The sequence below is a fragment of the Musca vetustissima genome, unplaced genomic scaffold (genome assembly GCF_032173495.1).
Source record: "Musca vetustissima isolate MV318-11 ecotype Yass unplaced genomic scaffold, APGP_CSIRO_Mvet_v1 utg49774, whole genome shotgun sequence".
NCBI lineage: Eukaryota > Metazoa > Arthropoda > Insecta > Diptera > Muscidae > Musca > Musca vetustissima.
The window spans coordinates 69121-86193 of record NW_026889727.1 but is presented as its reverse complement, the minus strand read 5'-3'; the positions used below and the strand labels follow the sequence as shown (position 1 = coordinate 86193).

The following is a 17073-nucleotide window of genomic DNA, read 5'->3' as shown; positions in this document are numbered from 1 at the left end:
AAATTTCCCTACCAAAAATAATCAATAATGGACAATGTTTTAAGATATTCTCCATATAATGGTACCTCCATTTTTCGAGATTTTGGGGGGCTTGGGTACGTTTTTCATCCGAATTGGCTGTAATTTGGTATTTTGTTTTTAATTGGTTGTCAAATCTCCATTCCAAAAATAATAAACATTGGTTCACTTCTTAGGTGTCAAATTTTTCTACCAAAAATATACCATGGCATATCCCGCCATATATAGAAGTTCCGAACGAAATGTCCAACTCATGTTGGAAGGTATACAAATTTCTATACGACGTTTTTGAAGTAAAATTTGAAAGGGCGTCTAAAGGACTTTCGTCAACACTACAGAGGGTCATAACTGGCGACAAATGTTGTGTTCCAAATTTGATACATTAGTAATAAGTTCCAAAAAATAAATAAAATATTAAAAAAATGTGTATTTGGAGGGAGTCTTTAAGGACGGGCTGGAAGACGTCGTTATTGACCAGCTGATGGTTATCTTTATAGACCAGCTGAAGGTGGTCTTTATAGCCCAGCTGATGTTGGGCTAACTCCAAAAAAGATAATAACCTCCTTCAGCCCGTCTATAAAACTCACTTCAGAGGGTCATAAATGGTGTGTTCCAAATTTGATGTTGCCACAAGAGCTAAGTCAAAAAAATGTTTCCGTGGATTTTTTTTGGCTTGGATTTTAAAGAGAATTTGTTTTTTAAACCCTAAAATAGGGGTGGATTTTTAAGAGAATATTATTTTAAGCCCCTAAAAAATGCGTAAATTTTTTAAGAATTTTTTTAGCGATAATTTGTTAATCGAAATTTTTTCAGAATATTTTTTTAACCTTGATATTCAAACGTTCATTTTTTAAACTCCAAAACACGGATGTTTATTTGTTTTTTTTTTAATTTTATTTTTTTGTTTTATGTGTTGTTTTTGTTATTTATTTTTCTCTGTTTTTTTTTGTTTCTATTCTACACAAAACGAAAACATTAGGAATGTTTATATAAATATATAATAAAAAAATTAAATGAGAGTTTCTAGTTTCTAAAAAAAAAACAAAAGAAAAAAATTAATAATAAGCAGACCTAAAATAATGTTTAATTATTATTATGCCCAAAAAAACTATATATAAGAAGAAGACTTAAAAATTAAATAAATTTGTAATAAATTAAAAAAAAGAAAAGATAATTCAAATTCGAAAAGTTTGCTCTTTTAACGGCCAACTTATTCATTGTTTGTATTTTTTTTAAATTTGTGTGTTATTATAGTATAAGAAAGTGTGAGAGAGAGAGGGGTTTAACAGATGAAGAAGGGGGGGGGGGGGGAATGGGGGTTTGGGACTTTCTTAGGTTTATATGAGAGTCGTATATTTAGAAGTTGTTGAATGTGTTTTTGTTTTAAATATTAAATTGTTGTTTTTGTTTTCTTCTTCTGTTGTGTTTTTGTTTTTGCTCACATGCCTAACGTATATATTTGTTTTTTAATAATAATAATAGTAAATTGTTGTAATACATACATATATTTTAGAATAAATATAGCCTAACTTTTAAGTATAAAAACTTAAATTTAAATTAAATTAGATCAAGTTTTTGTTGTTTTGTTGTTGTTTATAATAATAAGAAATTGGAAAAATTGAAAATCAAAAAAAAGAAAATCATTGATAAAACAAAAATTGATTTCTTCAAACAAAAAAATATATTAAAGTTTTATAATAATAATAAGTAGTCCTTATGATTTCAAACACAAAACTTGCAATAACAAAAAAAATAATAATTCAATACGAAAACAAATAAATCCATTAAATAATTCAATGGGGAAATTAAAGGGGTTTAATATTTTGGTTTAATTTTATTTGAATATACATAAATAATTTCCAAATCATTTGGTTGTTTTTGTTTTTTTTTTTCGAAAATATATAATGTGCGTTAAAGCGTAATTTAAAGTCAATCGTTCGGGTTTTGAAGGATACAAAAATTAAACGAAATATAATTACAAAAAATTGGGAATTTCCTTCATCATCATTATTTCCCCATAGCTGTGAATAATGGAATTCAATCTGCGGATTTTTTGGTTTTGGTTTTCAAATACGAAACAAACAAAAAATATAGTATGTATATATAAACATTTATAGCGATAAGATTGAAATCTTTATAGTCATGTGATTTAAATGTTTTCGTTTTTTAGCTTCAATATTTGTTTTTGTTTTTTCAATTTCTTTTTTGGGATTTAGACACTTAACAATGTACTGCTTGTAAACAAATAAACAAACAAAAAATTATTAACATATTTTTCCACACTACAAATACAATACAATTACACATTGTGGTTGTTGTTATTTTACATTTAACATTTAAACAAAAAAAATCAAGACCTTGGAAAACATGGAATTAAAAAAAAATGCAAAATTTTTTCCTTCAGTTTACAATTTTTCCAGCAATAGGAAATAATTTGTTTTTGTTTTTTTTCAACTCCTTTTTTTAATGCTAACCCATAGTCCGAAAAACCAATTAATCATATTTCTTTTGTTCTTTTGTTTCTCTTCTTATGCTATGGCTTAATATTCTATTCTCCAATGTTGTTGGTTTCTTTTTTTTTTGTTCTTCCTTTTGATGTCCTTTTATGCATAGCTACAGATGAGGCTGCTGAAACTGTTCACTTCCACACGGGCGACAGGTCCAAGGTTAGATTCTTAATTGCCCGATTACGTGCCGACGAGCGTTTCTGTTTGGCCGATCTTGAAATTTCCATTACCAAGCCGCGACAATCATTACACACCGGCACCAACTCACCGCGTACATTATCTTTTTGGTCTTGACTCAATTGGGTACCGGACGATGACAGGGTATAGGCCCGTGAGAATTTGCTTCTGGAAAAAATTTTAACCAAAAAAAAAAAATTATTAATAAATTATTAAAAATTAATAAATTCGAAAAACTATTTTAAAAAATTGTTGACTAGGAGAGGATCTTTATAGACGAGTTAAAAAAGTATTTATAGGCCAGCTGATGATGGTCTTTATCGATCAGCTGAAGGTGGTATTTTTAGAATAGATGTAGATGGTCTTTATCGAAGAGCTGATGCTGGTCTTTATAGACCAGCTGAAGGTGGTCTTAATAGACCAACTGATGGTGGTCTTTATAGACCAGCTGATGGTGGTGTTTATAGACCAGCTGATGGTGATCTTCTTAGAAGAGGTGATCTGCTGATAGCGGCCATTATAGACCAGCTGATGGTGGTCTTTTTAGACCAGCAGTAGATGGTCTTTATCGAACAGCTGATGCTGGTCTTTATAGTCCAGCTGAAGGTGGTCTTAATAGACCAACTGATGGTGGTCTTTACCGACCAACTGATGACGGTCTGTATCGACCAGCTGATGGTGGTATACTTTGAGCAGTTGAATGTGGTATTTATACACCAGCTAAAGGTGGTCTTTATAGACCAGCTAAAGGTCGTCTTTACACACCAGCTAAAGGTGGTCTTTATAGACCAGCTGATAGTGGTCTTCGTAGACCAGCCGATTTTTGTTTTTATAGATCACCTGATGGTGGTCCTCTTTGAGAAACTGATGGTGGTCTTTTTTGACCACCTCCTCAGTGAACTGAGAAATTTTTTTCTATAGTGAACTGAGGAATTTTTTTCTATAGAAAAAAGCCTCCTCAGTGATCTGAGGAATTTTTTTCTATAAAAAAATCTCCTCAGTGAACTGAGGATTTTTTTCTATAGAAAAAAGTCTCCTCAGTGAAATGAGGATTTTTTTTCTATAGAATTTTTTTTTCTATAGAAAAAAACCTCCTCAGTGAACTGAGGAATTTTTTTTCTATAGAAAAAAGCCTCCTCAGTGATCTGAGGAATTTTTTTCTATAGAAAAAAGCCTCCTCAGTGATCTGAGGATCACTGTAGAAAAAAACCTCCTCAGTGAACTGAGGAATTTTTTTCTATAAAAAAAAATCTCCTCAGTGAACTGAGGATTTTTTTCTATAGAAAAAAGTCTCCTCAGTGAAATGAGGAATTTTTTTCTATAGAAAAAAACCTCCTCAGTGAAATGAGGAATTTTTTCTACAGAAAAAAACCTCCTCAGTGAACTGAGGAATTTTTTTCTATAGAAAAAAGTCACCTCAGTGAACTGAGGAATTTTTTTCTATAGAAAAAAGTCACCTCAGTGAACTGAGGAATTTTTTTCTATAGAAAAAAGTCACTTCAGTGAACTGAGGAATTTTTTTCTATAGAAAAAAGTCACTTCAGTGAACTGAGGAATTTTTTTTGTATAGAAAAAGCCTCTCGGTGTACTGATGAATTTTTTCTATAGAGAAAGCCTCTTCAGTGAACTGAGAAATTTTTTCTATAGAAAAGAGATTCCTTAATGGACTGAGGATTTTTTTACAGAGTACTAAGAAGTTTCTTCTATTTCCCATCTCTCAATAATTTTCTAATTTCTTATCTATCCACTTACTTCCGATCCAATGTACTGCTATTCGAATGCGGTCTTGATGCTGGACTATGTACCGGCAAACTGCGTGGCCCCTCCATGCTGCGTGACATTATGCTAAAATGTCGATTATTTGTGGCCTGATTCTCTTTGCCGCTATACTGGATACCATTGGCAATGGCCATGGAAGCATAATGATGTTGGGGGTGATATGATTGCTGATGCGGATGATGAGGCTGTTGTTGCTGGTGATGATAATAGTGAGTGCCAGCTGTATACGATGTGGTCATTGTCGACGATGTATCGTGTATAGCCTCAACTGCTTGACCTGCAGCAGCAGCAACAATTTCAACACCGGAACCACTACCGCCGGCCATAATACCGGGTGTGCTCATATTTGATCTTTGGTGTTTGGGTGATGATGGTGCACTGCCCACAGAGTTGCGTGCCTAAGGGAAGGGAATTTCAAAGAAATGTTAATGGAGATTTGTATTATAGGGGTTTCGTATAACTTACCTTACGCTGAGCCTCGGAACCCATTAGCTTCTCAATCAGAGACTTGGGAAATTGTTCATCCAAAATATTACCCGTCGACGAGGAATGGGCATAGCGAGCATGATGTGATGGTGAGGGTGTGCTCGAACCAGCGGGACTTGACAGCAGTGAGGGTGAGATTAGCACAAGTGGAACATTGCGAAAATGTTCGGAAGGTATGCGCATCTGTATTTCAAAAAAAAAAAAAAAAAAAAAAAAATTATCGGATTAAGGGAATTGAAGCCATTGTAGGGGGCAAGGGGGACTTACTTTGGTATAACATTTGGAACAAACGGTACGCTGGCATATTTTACACTGAATACCCCAGGGACCGAATATCGAGAATCTGGTACGCAAACATAGAAAGCAGATTTTTCGCTTTTCGACATCCTCCTTGACACGTATACCAACCGGAAGGCCCTCCAATTCGGCCTTCGTCATAACCGAACGAATGTGGACAATCTCCTCCAGGGTTAATGAGAGGCGATCGTCACCACGTTCATTCCAGGTTTTCTCATCCATAAAGGATTTGTTCCACGGGCCTAACGAGGATGACGAACGACTATCGCTGCAATTATCCTCCTCCGACTCCTGCTTCTGCTCGTGTGCGCTGGGGCTTTGGGATCTCTTTAGCTGCTGTTGTTGCTGTAGATACTCTTGCTGTTGATTGTATTCATTGTGTAGCTGTAAAAATGGTTGAATTCGGGATTAGTTTGGCTTTTTGAAAAATAAATTCAGGGATCTCACCTGCTTGGCTGTGCTCACACTGTCACCAACAGTTGTGTTATGTACATCGGACTGCCTGGATCCGGGCCTTGATGTCGGCATTGAATGCGTCTCATCCAAATTACTTTGACATCCAACAATGGTGTGTCGTCGCTGTGATGCCCGTCGTGATTCACACTGGGTGGCCAGATCATAGGCTATAATGGCAAGGATGGAAACAAATTGTGTGTACTTTTAGTGACATGTTTTGTTGTTGTTGTAATTTTTTCTTGTGGTGCACAATATGAAGGTATGTTTTTTTTTAAATGTAAACATGTTGAATATTGGAATTTTTTAATGTATATGCTGTGGATGCGGTTTTCGGAAAAAGACTCCCCGGGATTTTTTCTATAGAAAAAAGACTCCTCAGAGTACATAGGAATTTTTGTCTATAAAAAAGGACTCCTCATAGTACTGAGGAATTTTTTCCTATAGAAAAAAGGCTCCTCAGTGGTCTGAGGAATTTTTTTCTATAGAAAAAAGGCTCCTCATTGGTCTGAGAAATTTTTTTCTATAGAAAAAAGACTCCTCTAAGGGCTGAGGAATTTTTTTTTCTATAAAAAAGACTCCTCAAAGTACTGAGTATTTTTTTTTCTATTGAAAAAAGACTCCTCAGAGTACTGAGGAATTTCTTTCTATAGAAAAAAGACACCTCAGTGTACTGAGGAATTTTTTTCTATAGAAAAAAGATACCTCAGTGTACTGAGGATTTTTTTCTATAGAAAAAAAATACCTCAGTGTACTGAGGATTTTTTTTTCTATAGAAAAAGACACCTCAGTGTACTGAGGAATTTTTTTCTATAGAAAAAAGACACCTCAGTGTACTGAGGAATTTTTTTCTATAGAAAAAAGACACCTCAGTGTACTGAGGAATTTTTTTCTATAGAAAAAAGACACCTTAGTGTTCTGAGGAATTTTTTTCTATAGAAAAAAAGACACCTCAGTGTACTGAGGAATTTTTTTCTATAGAAAAAAGACACCTCAGTGTACTGAGGAATTTTTTCTATAGAAAAAAGACACCTCAGTGTACTGAGGAATTTTTTCTATAGAAAAAAGACACTTCAGTGTACTGAGGAATTTTTTTCTGTAGAAAAAAGACACCTCAGTGTACTGAGGAATTTTTTTCTATAGAAAAAAGACACCTCAGTGTACTGAGGAATTTTTTTCTATAGAAAAAAGACACCTCAGTGTACAAAAATAGCCTCAGTGCGATGAGGAGTCTTTCCTCAGTTTCTACCGAAAAAAAATTCCTCAGATCACTGAGGACTCCTCATCGGACTGAGGAAAAAATTCCTCTTTTTTTCTATAGGAAAAAAAATCCTCAGTCCGCTGAGGAGCCTTTTTATAGAAAAAATTCCTCAGTCCGTTGAATAGCCGTTTTTCTATAGAAAAAAATCTTTAGACGCTGAGGAGTTTTTCTCTACAAAAAATTCCTTAGCCCCTGTGAAATTTTTTCTTTAGAAAGAATTTCTAAAATATGTAACAAAGAAGCACATGTATGCATATGTTTTTGTGTTAGTTAACATGCGACATAGAATTGAGGTTATGTTGAATCGAAGCAATAAATCTGAGATCCTTTGTTAGTTAGCCAGCCACATTAGTATGCAAAAAATGTTCAAATATTTACAAGGCTTGGTTTTAAATAAAAAAAAAATGAAAATAAATATACAAACAAAAATTTGAAAAAATAGAGAGTACGAAAAAAAAAACATTTAAACAAAGAAGGACAATGACCAAGGCAAACACAAATAAATTAGGCAAGGCGATGACGATGACCTAAAATGTCCACCCAAAAACAAAACAAAAAAAACTCGTGAAATATAGAAAAAAATGCACAAAGGATTGTGAATATATACAGTTGAATATATATATATATATATATATATATATATATATGAATGTGTATGTGTGCGAAAAGTTGATTCGATTTTCGGCTAGAAAATGAAAGTTCCAAAAAAGAAAGAAAGAAATGAAAGGAAAAACCATTGACAGAAGTGTTATATGTGTTGTATGTATGTGTGCGAGCGAGTGAGTGTGAAAGGTAAATAGTCTATCGTAAGTATATGTAGGTATGTAGAGGAGGGGGGACAACAAAAGCAAGCATATGAACATTTCTTTTAGGTTCTGAGTTTGGAGTTTGTCTGCAAATCGTATGACAAGACAGGAATGACAGCAGCTTTAGCGCCGATTGATGTGATAGTGAATTTAGTTTTATTTCCAAGAGATATGTAGGTATGTATAGAATGTTTTAGAAATCGCTATATGGGTGATTTCAAAAAACAACAGCAATTTACAAAGTCAAAGATCCGTCAAAAAATACTCTATAAATTCGAAGTTCCCCAACTCGTCTACAAAGACCCATTCATGATTTTTTACGTGTTGTGCTTCATGGCGTATGTCTGTTGACGTTAGTTATACGCCAATGTAGATTTTTAAAATTCCATAACTCCCTTCAGCTCGCCCATAAAATCTCGCTTCTGTTCGACTATAATGAATTCCATATGCTAGTCAATAAAGACTTCCAATAGTTCGTCTATAATCATTCCATTCTCCTTGTCTTTAGTTCGCCTATAAAGACCTCATATGAAAAACGCTCCCTAAATCGTCGAAAATACTCCTGTTGCTTCCCTATGAAGGTCTGTTTCAGTTCGATATCCGGTACTCTGAGAGGTATTTTTTCTATAGGAAAAAAATTTTCAGCTCGGTGGGGAGTACTTTTTTTATAGAAAAAAAAATCTTCTGCTCTATGAGGAGTCTATAGAAAAAATACTTCAGAAGATTTTTTTCTAAAGAAATATTTTTCTATAGACAAATTCTTTCGAGCTCTTTCGTCTGCTCCTTTATAAAGTCCTCCTCATATGAAAGACACCCTCCAATATTCTCCACTAGGCATGACTGTAAATATTTACAACAAATTCCTCCAACTAATCTATAGTCTCCCTCAGCTCGTCTATAAAAACTCAATTCAGTTTGTCTATAAAGACCTATAACTGCTCGTCTATACAGCTACTCTTCAGTTCGTCTATAAAGACTCCTTTCTGGTCTTCCTTTCAGCTGGCGTATAAATACCCCCTCAGCTCGTTTATAAAGTCTCCTTTCAATCGAAAAGAACCGCTTCAGCTCGTCTGAAAAGACTCCCTTCATCGCATTGCAAACGAAGGACATTGTAGCGTACGACTACTGTTACTAATTATACGCCACCAGGATCCATTGTAGATTTGTAAAATTCTATTTCATGCATAACGAAACACTTCCTTCGTCAATAATGAAGGAGAAAAGGTTTGGTTTATTTCATTTCACCTATGAAGGATGCCTTCAGAACCTCTGTAAACATTCCCTTTAGTTGTATATAAAAAATCCCTCCAACTCCTCTAAAAAAGACCACCTTTCACTTCCTCCCTTTGTCTATAAAAAAACTCCCTATAAAAGATTCCCTACCTACCTGTTTTTGTCCGAAGGCCATCACGAGGTGTGTGACTGTTGCCACTAATTATACGCTACCAGGACTATGAACTTTTGAAGTTCTCTGAAGACATGCTTCGTGCTTTTCTGTAAAGAAGTCGTTGAGCATGCCAGATGTCCGTTTAAGCTGTTTATTTTCATCCGTAGACCTTTATACAAAATTTTGAAGATATCTATAAAGACTCCAATTGGCATCTATTCTAGAAAAGCCATCTAGACCACCTATGAAGACTCCCTCGATCGGGTCTATGAAAACCTCAGTTCAATGTAGAGTTTCAAATTCTATACAGAATCCCTTTTGATTGCTTATAAGCAAGCCTTCTTGCTCGCCTATAAAGACTACTTTTAGTCAGTATTTCCTGCTTTTGTGTCCGCAGTTCTCAATGGCGTATGACTATTGCCACTACTTATATGACACCATGATACAATGCAGAATTTTAAATTCCTATCGAGACACACTTCAGTTTGTCTACAAAACAAATACCTCTCTATAAACACTCCTTTCGGGCTGACTTTCCAGACTTTTTGCCCATAGGTCTTCATGGCGTATGACTGTTGCCCCTACTTATACGTCACCATGTCCCAATGTAGAATTTTAAATTTCTATAAAGACACACTTCTGTTTGTCTATAAAACCACTTCGTGCTTGCCAATATACATTCCATTTAGGTTCACTTTCCTGGCTTTTTGCTCATAGGCCTTCATGTCGTATGATACCGCCGCTAATAGTCAATGAAGACTTCCTGTATCTCGTCTAGAAAACTTCACCTCATCACTCAATTTTTACGCTGACATCCCAGCCAGTTTGTCAGTAAGTCTTCATGGCGTATGAAGACTTACATGCCCCTACTTATACGCCACCATGCCCTAATGTAGAATTTTAAATTTCTATAAAGGCACACTTCTGCTTATCTATAAAAAACAATTTAGAGCCAATCTCCATAGACTTTCCAGGATTTTTGTCCGTCGTTTGGAAAACTCAAAACACCTCGTTTATGAAGATTCAAGCCCAATATTGAATTGTAAAGTTCTATAAAGACCCGCTGTGATTTTTCTATAAACACAACTTCGTATTCGCCTTTATAAACTACTTTTAAACAGTATTTCCTGTCTTTTATCCGTAGGTCTCCATGGCGTATTATACGCCACCATGTCCCAATATATATATTTTAGAGTTCTATAAAGAATCACTTCCGGTGGTCTAGGATGGTCTATGTAGATTTCATGAAATTGATTTAGAAAAACTGCACTTAGATCCTCTATAAAAAACCGCTCTAACTCGTCTTAAGACACTCCCTCCTTTAAGACCCCCTCCTGTGTTTCTTATGTCAATAGGTCACCATGGCGTATAACTACTGACGTTAGCTATACGCCATCTGTGACTAAAAGGAAATTTGTTTTGAATTGTTTTTTTTTTTGTTTTTTGGAAATCACCCATATATTTGATTTATGAATGACGAATTTTTAGACTTTTATGAGTAGAAATAGTGAAAGAGAAATTAATTTCATATATTTAAAAAAAATATTTACATTCCAAGGCGTTGTCAAAGAATTTATGATATTCATCCTCAGTATAGGGATCATCATCACCATCATCAACATCATTTTCAACGACGACATCTTCGGGTTTGGCTAGAGAAATTCCCCCAAAGAAATAAGTTTGTCATCACCACACATCACAACACACAAGGGGAGAGAGAGAATTGAGCAGGGATTTGGTTTTTTTTTTTCAAAATTATTTTTTTTGTTTATTTTTTTGTTGCAAATCAAAGTGAAGATTTCAAAAGAATAAACTCTACTGTTTAGCCAAGTTATAATTTATTTAATTTGAATTAAATTTTAAAATTTTTTTGTTGAATGGAAAATTTACAAATGAGGATTTTTTTTTTAATTTTTGATACTAAGAGCAAAACTACAACTAATAAAAATAATTATTATTTTTTTGTTTAAATATTTATGTATATCTAGTATTTAATTACAACCAATATTTGTTAGATTTCGAGTTGAAAATTATTTTTTTAATTTTTGTTTTAAGGAAACCACTTCAATTTAGTGTTGATGTTAGTGTTTTTTTGGGGGTTTTGAGGTCAATAAGGCTTCAGTGTGTGTATTTTTATGTGTGGGTATTGGTGTGTGTGTTTGGTTTTTTACGGAGCAAGAAAAAAGTGTTTCCGTTGACCAATAAATTATGGCAGAACAGTTTTTTTCCACCGATAAAGAATAACAACAAAAAATTTACATTTACAAAACTAAACGACTAGTCTTAACGGATTTTTTTTCAATTTTTTTTTTTGTTCAAAAAGCTTTTTTTGGTATTTCATATTTTAGTTTTTTTAATAATAACTAACAATTAGTTTAGGCTCAAAATAAAAATATATTAGGAATTGTAGTAGTAGTAGGAATCTAAGTTTTGGCTTTTAACGAAAACAACAACATCTAACCCAAAACAACAACAAGATTTTTTTAAGCAATAACCACAATTAATAATTTAAATACCTTAAAGAAAAAAAGAAGAAAATTAAATTATAAAAAAAAAAATAAAATTAAATTAAAAAAATTGCATAAATAACAACAACAATAAGAAAAATAAATACAAATAATATATTTAAAAAAAAAAAACTAAAGAAATTTTGAAAATGCCAACAAAACGCCAGTTAATAGATTAGGGCAACCATTTCAAGAATATATAGTACAGTTATTAATTGTTATGAAAAAAATATTATTTGTATAAAAAAAATTAATAATAGCAATCTACAGGGTTAAGAGGGTGGTATGATAATTTTCGGAAAGAAGGACTCCCTTAAGATTCCTATTTTATAACACAAAACTCCGTCCAGTTTGCTGTCTTGCCTTTCTTTTTGTCCATAGGACTTCTCTATAAACACACTATTCTGCTTTTTTATGAAGACTTCCTTCACCTCGTCCGGAAAAATTAAACTATTTGTTTATGAAGACTCCAGTCCAATATTGAATTTTAATGTTCTATAAAGACACGCTATGATTTTTCTATAAACACAACTTCGTGTTCGCCTTTATAAAATACTTTTAAACAGTCTTTCCTGTCTTTTATCCGTAGGTCTACATGGCGTATGAGTGTTGCCGCTAATTATACGCCACCATGACCCAATTGAGAATTTTAGAGTTCTATAAAGAATCGCTTCCGCTGGTCTAGGATGGTGCTCGCCTGTGCAGATTCCATGAAACCCGCCCAGGAAAACTGCACCTAGCTCATCTATTAAAAACCACTCCTACATGTCTAAAGAGACTCATTTTGTCTGTGTTTCCTACGTTTTTTTGTCAATAGGTCACCATGGCGTATAACTACCATCAGTAGTCACCTGCGACTAAAGGGAAATTTCTTTTGAATCGTATTTTTTTTGGAAATCACCTATATATCAGATTTATGAATACGAATTTTGGGACTTTTATGAGTAGAAATAGGACTTCATGGTGTATGACTATTGTCGTCAATTATACGCCACCATCAGCCAATGCTAAATTTTAACCTTCGATTCCGTCTAGCTTCTGTTTGCCTATAAGAAGAGTTTCCTACCCATGAAAACTCCCTTTGACTCGTTTATGAAAACTTCATCACACCTCATACTATTTAGACTGCCTTTCCTGCCTGTTTGTCCGCAGGCCTTCAGGGCGTATGACTGATGTCCCTACATAAACGCCACGGTAACCTAATGTAGAATTTTAAATTTCTATAAAGACACACTTCTCTTTTTGTCTATAAAAACAACTTCTTGTTTGTCTATAAACACTCCACTTAGGCTGGTTTTCCTGGCTTTTTGTCCACAGGTCTTCATGGCGTGTGACTGTTAAATTTCGATAAAGTCACACTTCTCTTTGTCTATAAAAAATTCTTGTCCGTCTATAAACACTCCATTTAGGCTGACATTCTTGGCTTTTTGTCCATAGGTCTTCATGGTGTATGATTATTGCCGCCAATTATACGTCACCATGAGCCAATTCAAAAATTGAAGTTTCTATTAAGACTTGCTTCTGTTTGTCATGAAAAGTCCCTTCAACTCGTTCATGAAAACTTAATAACATCTCTTAATTTTTAGACTGCCTTTCCTGCGAATTTTTCTATAGGTCTTCAGGGCGTATGACTGTTGTCCCTACTTATACGTCACTATGACCTAATGTAGAATTTTAAATTTCTATAAAGACACACTTCTCTTTTTGTCTGTAAAAAACAATTTCTTGTCTGTCTTTCTTGGCTTTTTGCCCATAGGTCTTCATGGCGTATGACTATTGCCGCCAATTATACGCCACCATGAATCAAATTAGAATTTTAGGCTACTATTACGACTTGCTTCTGCCTATAAAATCACCTTTCTGCACGCCAATGAAATCTCGATTCAATTCGTTTATGAGAACTTCATCACAACTCTTACTTTTTAGACTGTCTGTCCTGCGAATTTTTCTGTAGGTCTTCAGGGCGTATGCGTTTCGTTCATAATTATACGTCACCATGGCTTAATGTAGAATTTTAAATATGTCTATAAAGTAAAACAACTTCTTGTCCTTCTATTGATACTCCTTTTAGACCGACTTTCCTGGCTTTTTGCTCATAGGTGTTCATGGCGTATGTCTGTTGGCACTACGTATACGCCACCTAATGTAGAATTTTAAATTTTCTGTAGGTCTTTTGTACGTTAACGCGACTTAATGCAGAGTTTTATAAGTGAATTGTTCTCTTCACAGGTGCTGGATTTTTTTAAAAATTATTTTAAGGACCTATACAAGGCGCGTATTTTTTAAAAAATATGTTTTAGGGATCTTTAGAGGGCATGGATTCTTTGAATAAAATTTTTTTACGGATCTTCAAAAGGCGTGAATGTTTTAAAAAATAGTTTTTAACGGCTTGAATGTTTAAAAAAATATGTTTAGGGTTCTATACAAGGCGTGGACCTGATTTAATCTTCTGTGCTTCATGGCGAATGACTGTTGACGTTAATTATACGTCACCATGGACTAATGAAGATTGTTAAAATTTATAAAATTTTTCATTCGGTCCTACCTAATGAAAAATTCCCTCCCTTCTATTAAATATTCTTCAACCTGAATATATATTTTTCCAAAGAATTATCATACCACCCTTTTAGATATCTACTGTAATTCTAAATATTTGTTTTTATGTTTTTTTCGGTTAACTACTTACTTGTACGCCGTGTAACACGTGTTGTCAGTGTTGTGGGCACTTGTTGTGTGGTCGTATTGCTGTTGTTGCTGGATGTTCCTGTTGCTGTCGCACCTTTGCCCGCTACAGCTGAGGTGGAGGTGGCATCGCTCATCATATAGCCACCAATGGGATAGGGTGGCATTTTGGGCTGTGAACAAACACCTATGCTATGATTGAGCTGATGTCCTCCGCCACCACCGACCATTGTCGAGGATGATGATGTTGTGGAGGCCAATGAGGTCTCATCGAAACATGGATCGTCATCCTGGAAAAACATTGAGAACATGGAAAAAAGAAAAAAATGAATAACAATAAAATGCAAATTTTCATGGGAAAGCGTATGGAAAAATACAAACACAAAGAAAATATGGCATAGATGAAAATGTTCATGGGATGTGTGGGAATGGGGAAGAGGACAAGGTCAGACAAATGAGATTTTTTTATCGCTGTTATACACAACTTTGTTTTGAAGAAAATTCCGTCCATATGAATATTCGACTTCTATATAACTTCAATTGCATTATGTTCCGCCACTGTAATATTGAAAAAATTGAGTCCTTATTTCCCCCCAGAACATTTTATTTTGACTTAATTTGTTGACATTACGTGAGTGGGATTTACAAACATATGGCAAGCTTGATCTTCATGACGTATGATTATTGCCGCCAATTATACGCCACCATGAATCAATGTAGAATTTTAAGTTTCTATTAGGATTTGGATCTGTTTGCCTAGCTCGTCAATGACTACCTTACCTGTCTGTTTGTCCGTAGGTCTTCAGGGCGTATGACTGATGTCCCTACTTATACGCCACCATGACCAAAGGTAGAATTTTAAATGTCTATAAAGACACACTTCTCGTTTTGTCTACAAAAAACTTCTTGTCCGTCTATAATCACTCCACTTAGGCTGAAATTTCTGTCCATATGAATATTCGACTTCTGTATAACTTCAATTCCATCATGTTCCGTCATAACCAGGTACCACTGTAATATTGAAAAACTTGAGTCCTTATTTCCTCCCCCTTTAACTTTGTATTTTGACGTAATTTGTTGGTAGTACGTGAGTGGGATTTACAAACATATGGCAAGCTTGGTGCGTGCAAAACTGCTCAGATGAGTTAGGCAGGTGGGTGGTTGTCTATGTGGTAGGGTCTGTTGAATGTATTTTTATTTATTTTTTTACTTCCAAAGATTTGGGATTTATGTTCATTTGTCTATCCGAGAAATGTCAATTGCCAGTGGCTGACTGACTGGGTCTATATGGCTTTCAATTCGTTTTAACCTAGAACTGTCCAATGACGTCAATTGTTGACGGCCATCCGAAGCGAAGGATGTTGGATCATCAAAAAATAAATAGAACAACCAATCATTGATGGAAAATTACCATACCATAGGGACCTAGGAGGGATAATTTCGTTTTTAATTACACAAAAAGGAGAGGCGAACATTGAGAACGTCAGGTTGAACCAGTATGGACTGGTTTAACTGTATTTATTTTACTTACACCCACATAACCATTCAAATACATAAATATATGTGTGTGTGTTTTTTTCCATTATAGGAACTGTGCTAGTTTGTCTTTCGAACATTTTTTGCAATTTTATCCCATCCCTTAGCACCTTAATTACCTCCGGACACTATGGGGTCATCATTACTACCTTCTTTCTGCTCACCTTTTTGCAATCACAGAATAAAAGCTGCGTGCAATAATTTGATATACCACCACGGAGGAAGAGGTGGTTGGAGGAGTTGAGTGGATTTAAAAACCACAACAGAGACACAGGTTAAATTTTCTATGGCAGACAATTTTTATGACTTGTAATTCAATTATTTGTTGTTGTTTTTTTCTTGTAATTCAATATGGCTAGAAATAATCAGTGATATGGTGGAGTAATGTAGTTCTCATGTGGTCACATATACGGTCAGTCACTTAATTATGATAGCGAACAATGGAGGAAATAATATTAAAGGAAAAAAATAAATATTTAAAGTATTCACAGCAGGGCAGATTTTAAAAATATATATTTTTATTCAAGGTGTGGATTAAAAAAAATATATATTCAGGAGCCATGTCCAAATATGGATTTTTTAACCCATTTAAAGGAATTCCTAAGCTCCAAACTTAATTTTTGTTAACTAAACATATTGTAGGGACTCCTTCCATCTGGACTATAGTGATTCCCTCTTGGTATGATAATTTTTGGAAAAAATACTCTTTTAAGACTCCTATTTCATAACCCAAAAATCCGGCCAGTTTGCTGTCTTGCCTTCGTTTTGTCTGTAGGACTTCATGGCGTATGACTATTGCCGCCAATTATACGCCACCATGAACTAATGCAAAAATTTAAGCTTCGATTAAGACTTGCTTCAATTTGCCTATTGTTCAAAGTACTTTGAACAGAATTTTGTATTACAGAAGATTTGATCGTTGGGGTGTTTTAAGATAAGAGTCTAAAATCCCACATGCAACGCTGATAAGACAGTTGTTGTTGGTGTTGAGATTTTATGACGCACACTATGGGAAAACTTTCCACAGATCAAATTCTATTATTAGAACAAATAGTTTATTGATAAGTATTTTGTGTTTGAGATTAGGCTAGGCTAGAACGGCCGGGGGCACCGTGCCTGTCTTCCAGGCGTATGAATGTTGTCCCTATTTATACGGCACCATGACCTAATGTAGAAT

General features: G+C 34.4%; 1 protein-coding gene across 1 annotated transcript in view; it reads right to left on the bottom strand.

Annotated features, from left to right (window-relative positions):
* Positions 1-2655: 2655 nt before the first annotated feature.
* Positions 2656-17073, bottom strand: part of LOC133337355 (protein spire-like) — a 78981-nt gene continuing 64563 nt past the window's right edge. Inside the window, exons 10-17 of the mRNA XM_061545585.1 lie at positions 14365-14650; positions 10722-10832; positions 5742-5887; positions 5235-5591; positions 4947-5150; positions 4650-4879; positions 4455-4547; positions 2656-2870 (exon numbers count right to left, since the gene is read on the bottom strand). Of these exons, the coding sequence (XP_061401569.1) occupies positions 2657-2870; positions 4455-4547; positions 4650-4879; positions 4947-5150; positions 5235-5591; positions 5742-5887; positions 10722-10832; positions 14365-14650 (1641 nt within the window). The 3' untranslated portion in view covers position 2656. The remainder of the gene's footprint in view (positions 2871-4454; positions 4548-4649; positions 4880-4946; positions 5151-5234; positions 5592-5741; positions 5888-10721; positions 10833-14364; positions 14651-17073) is intronic.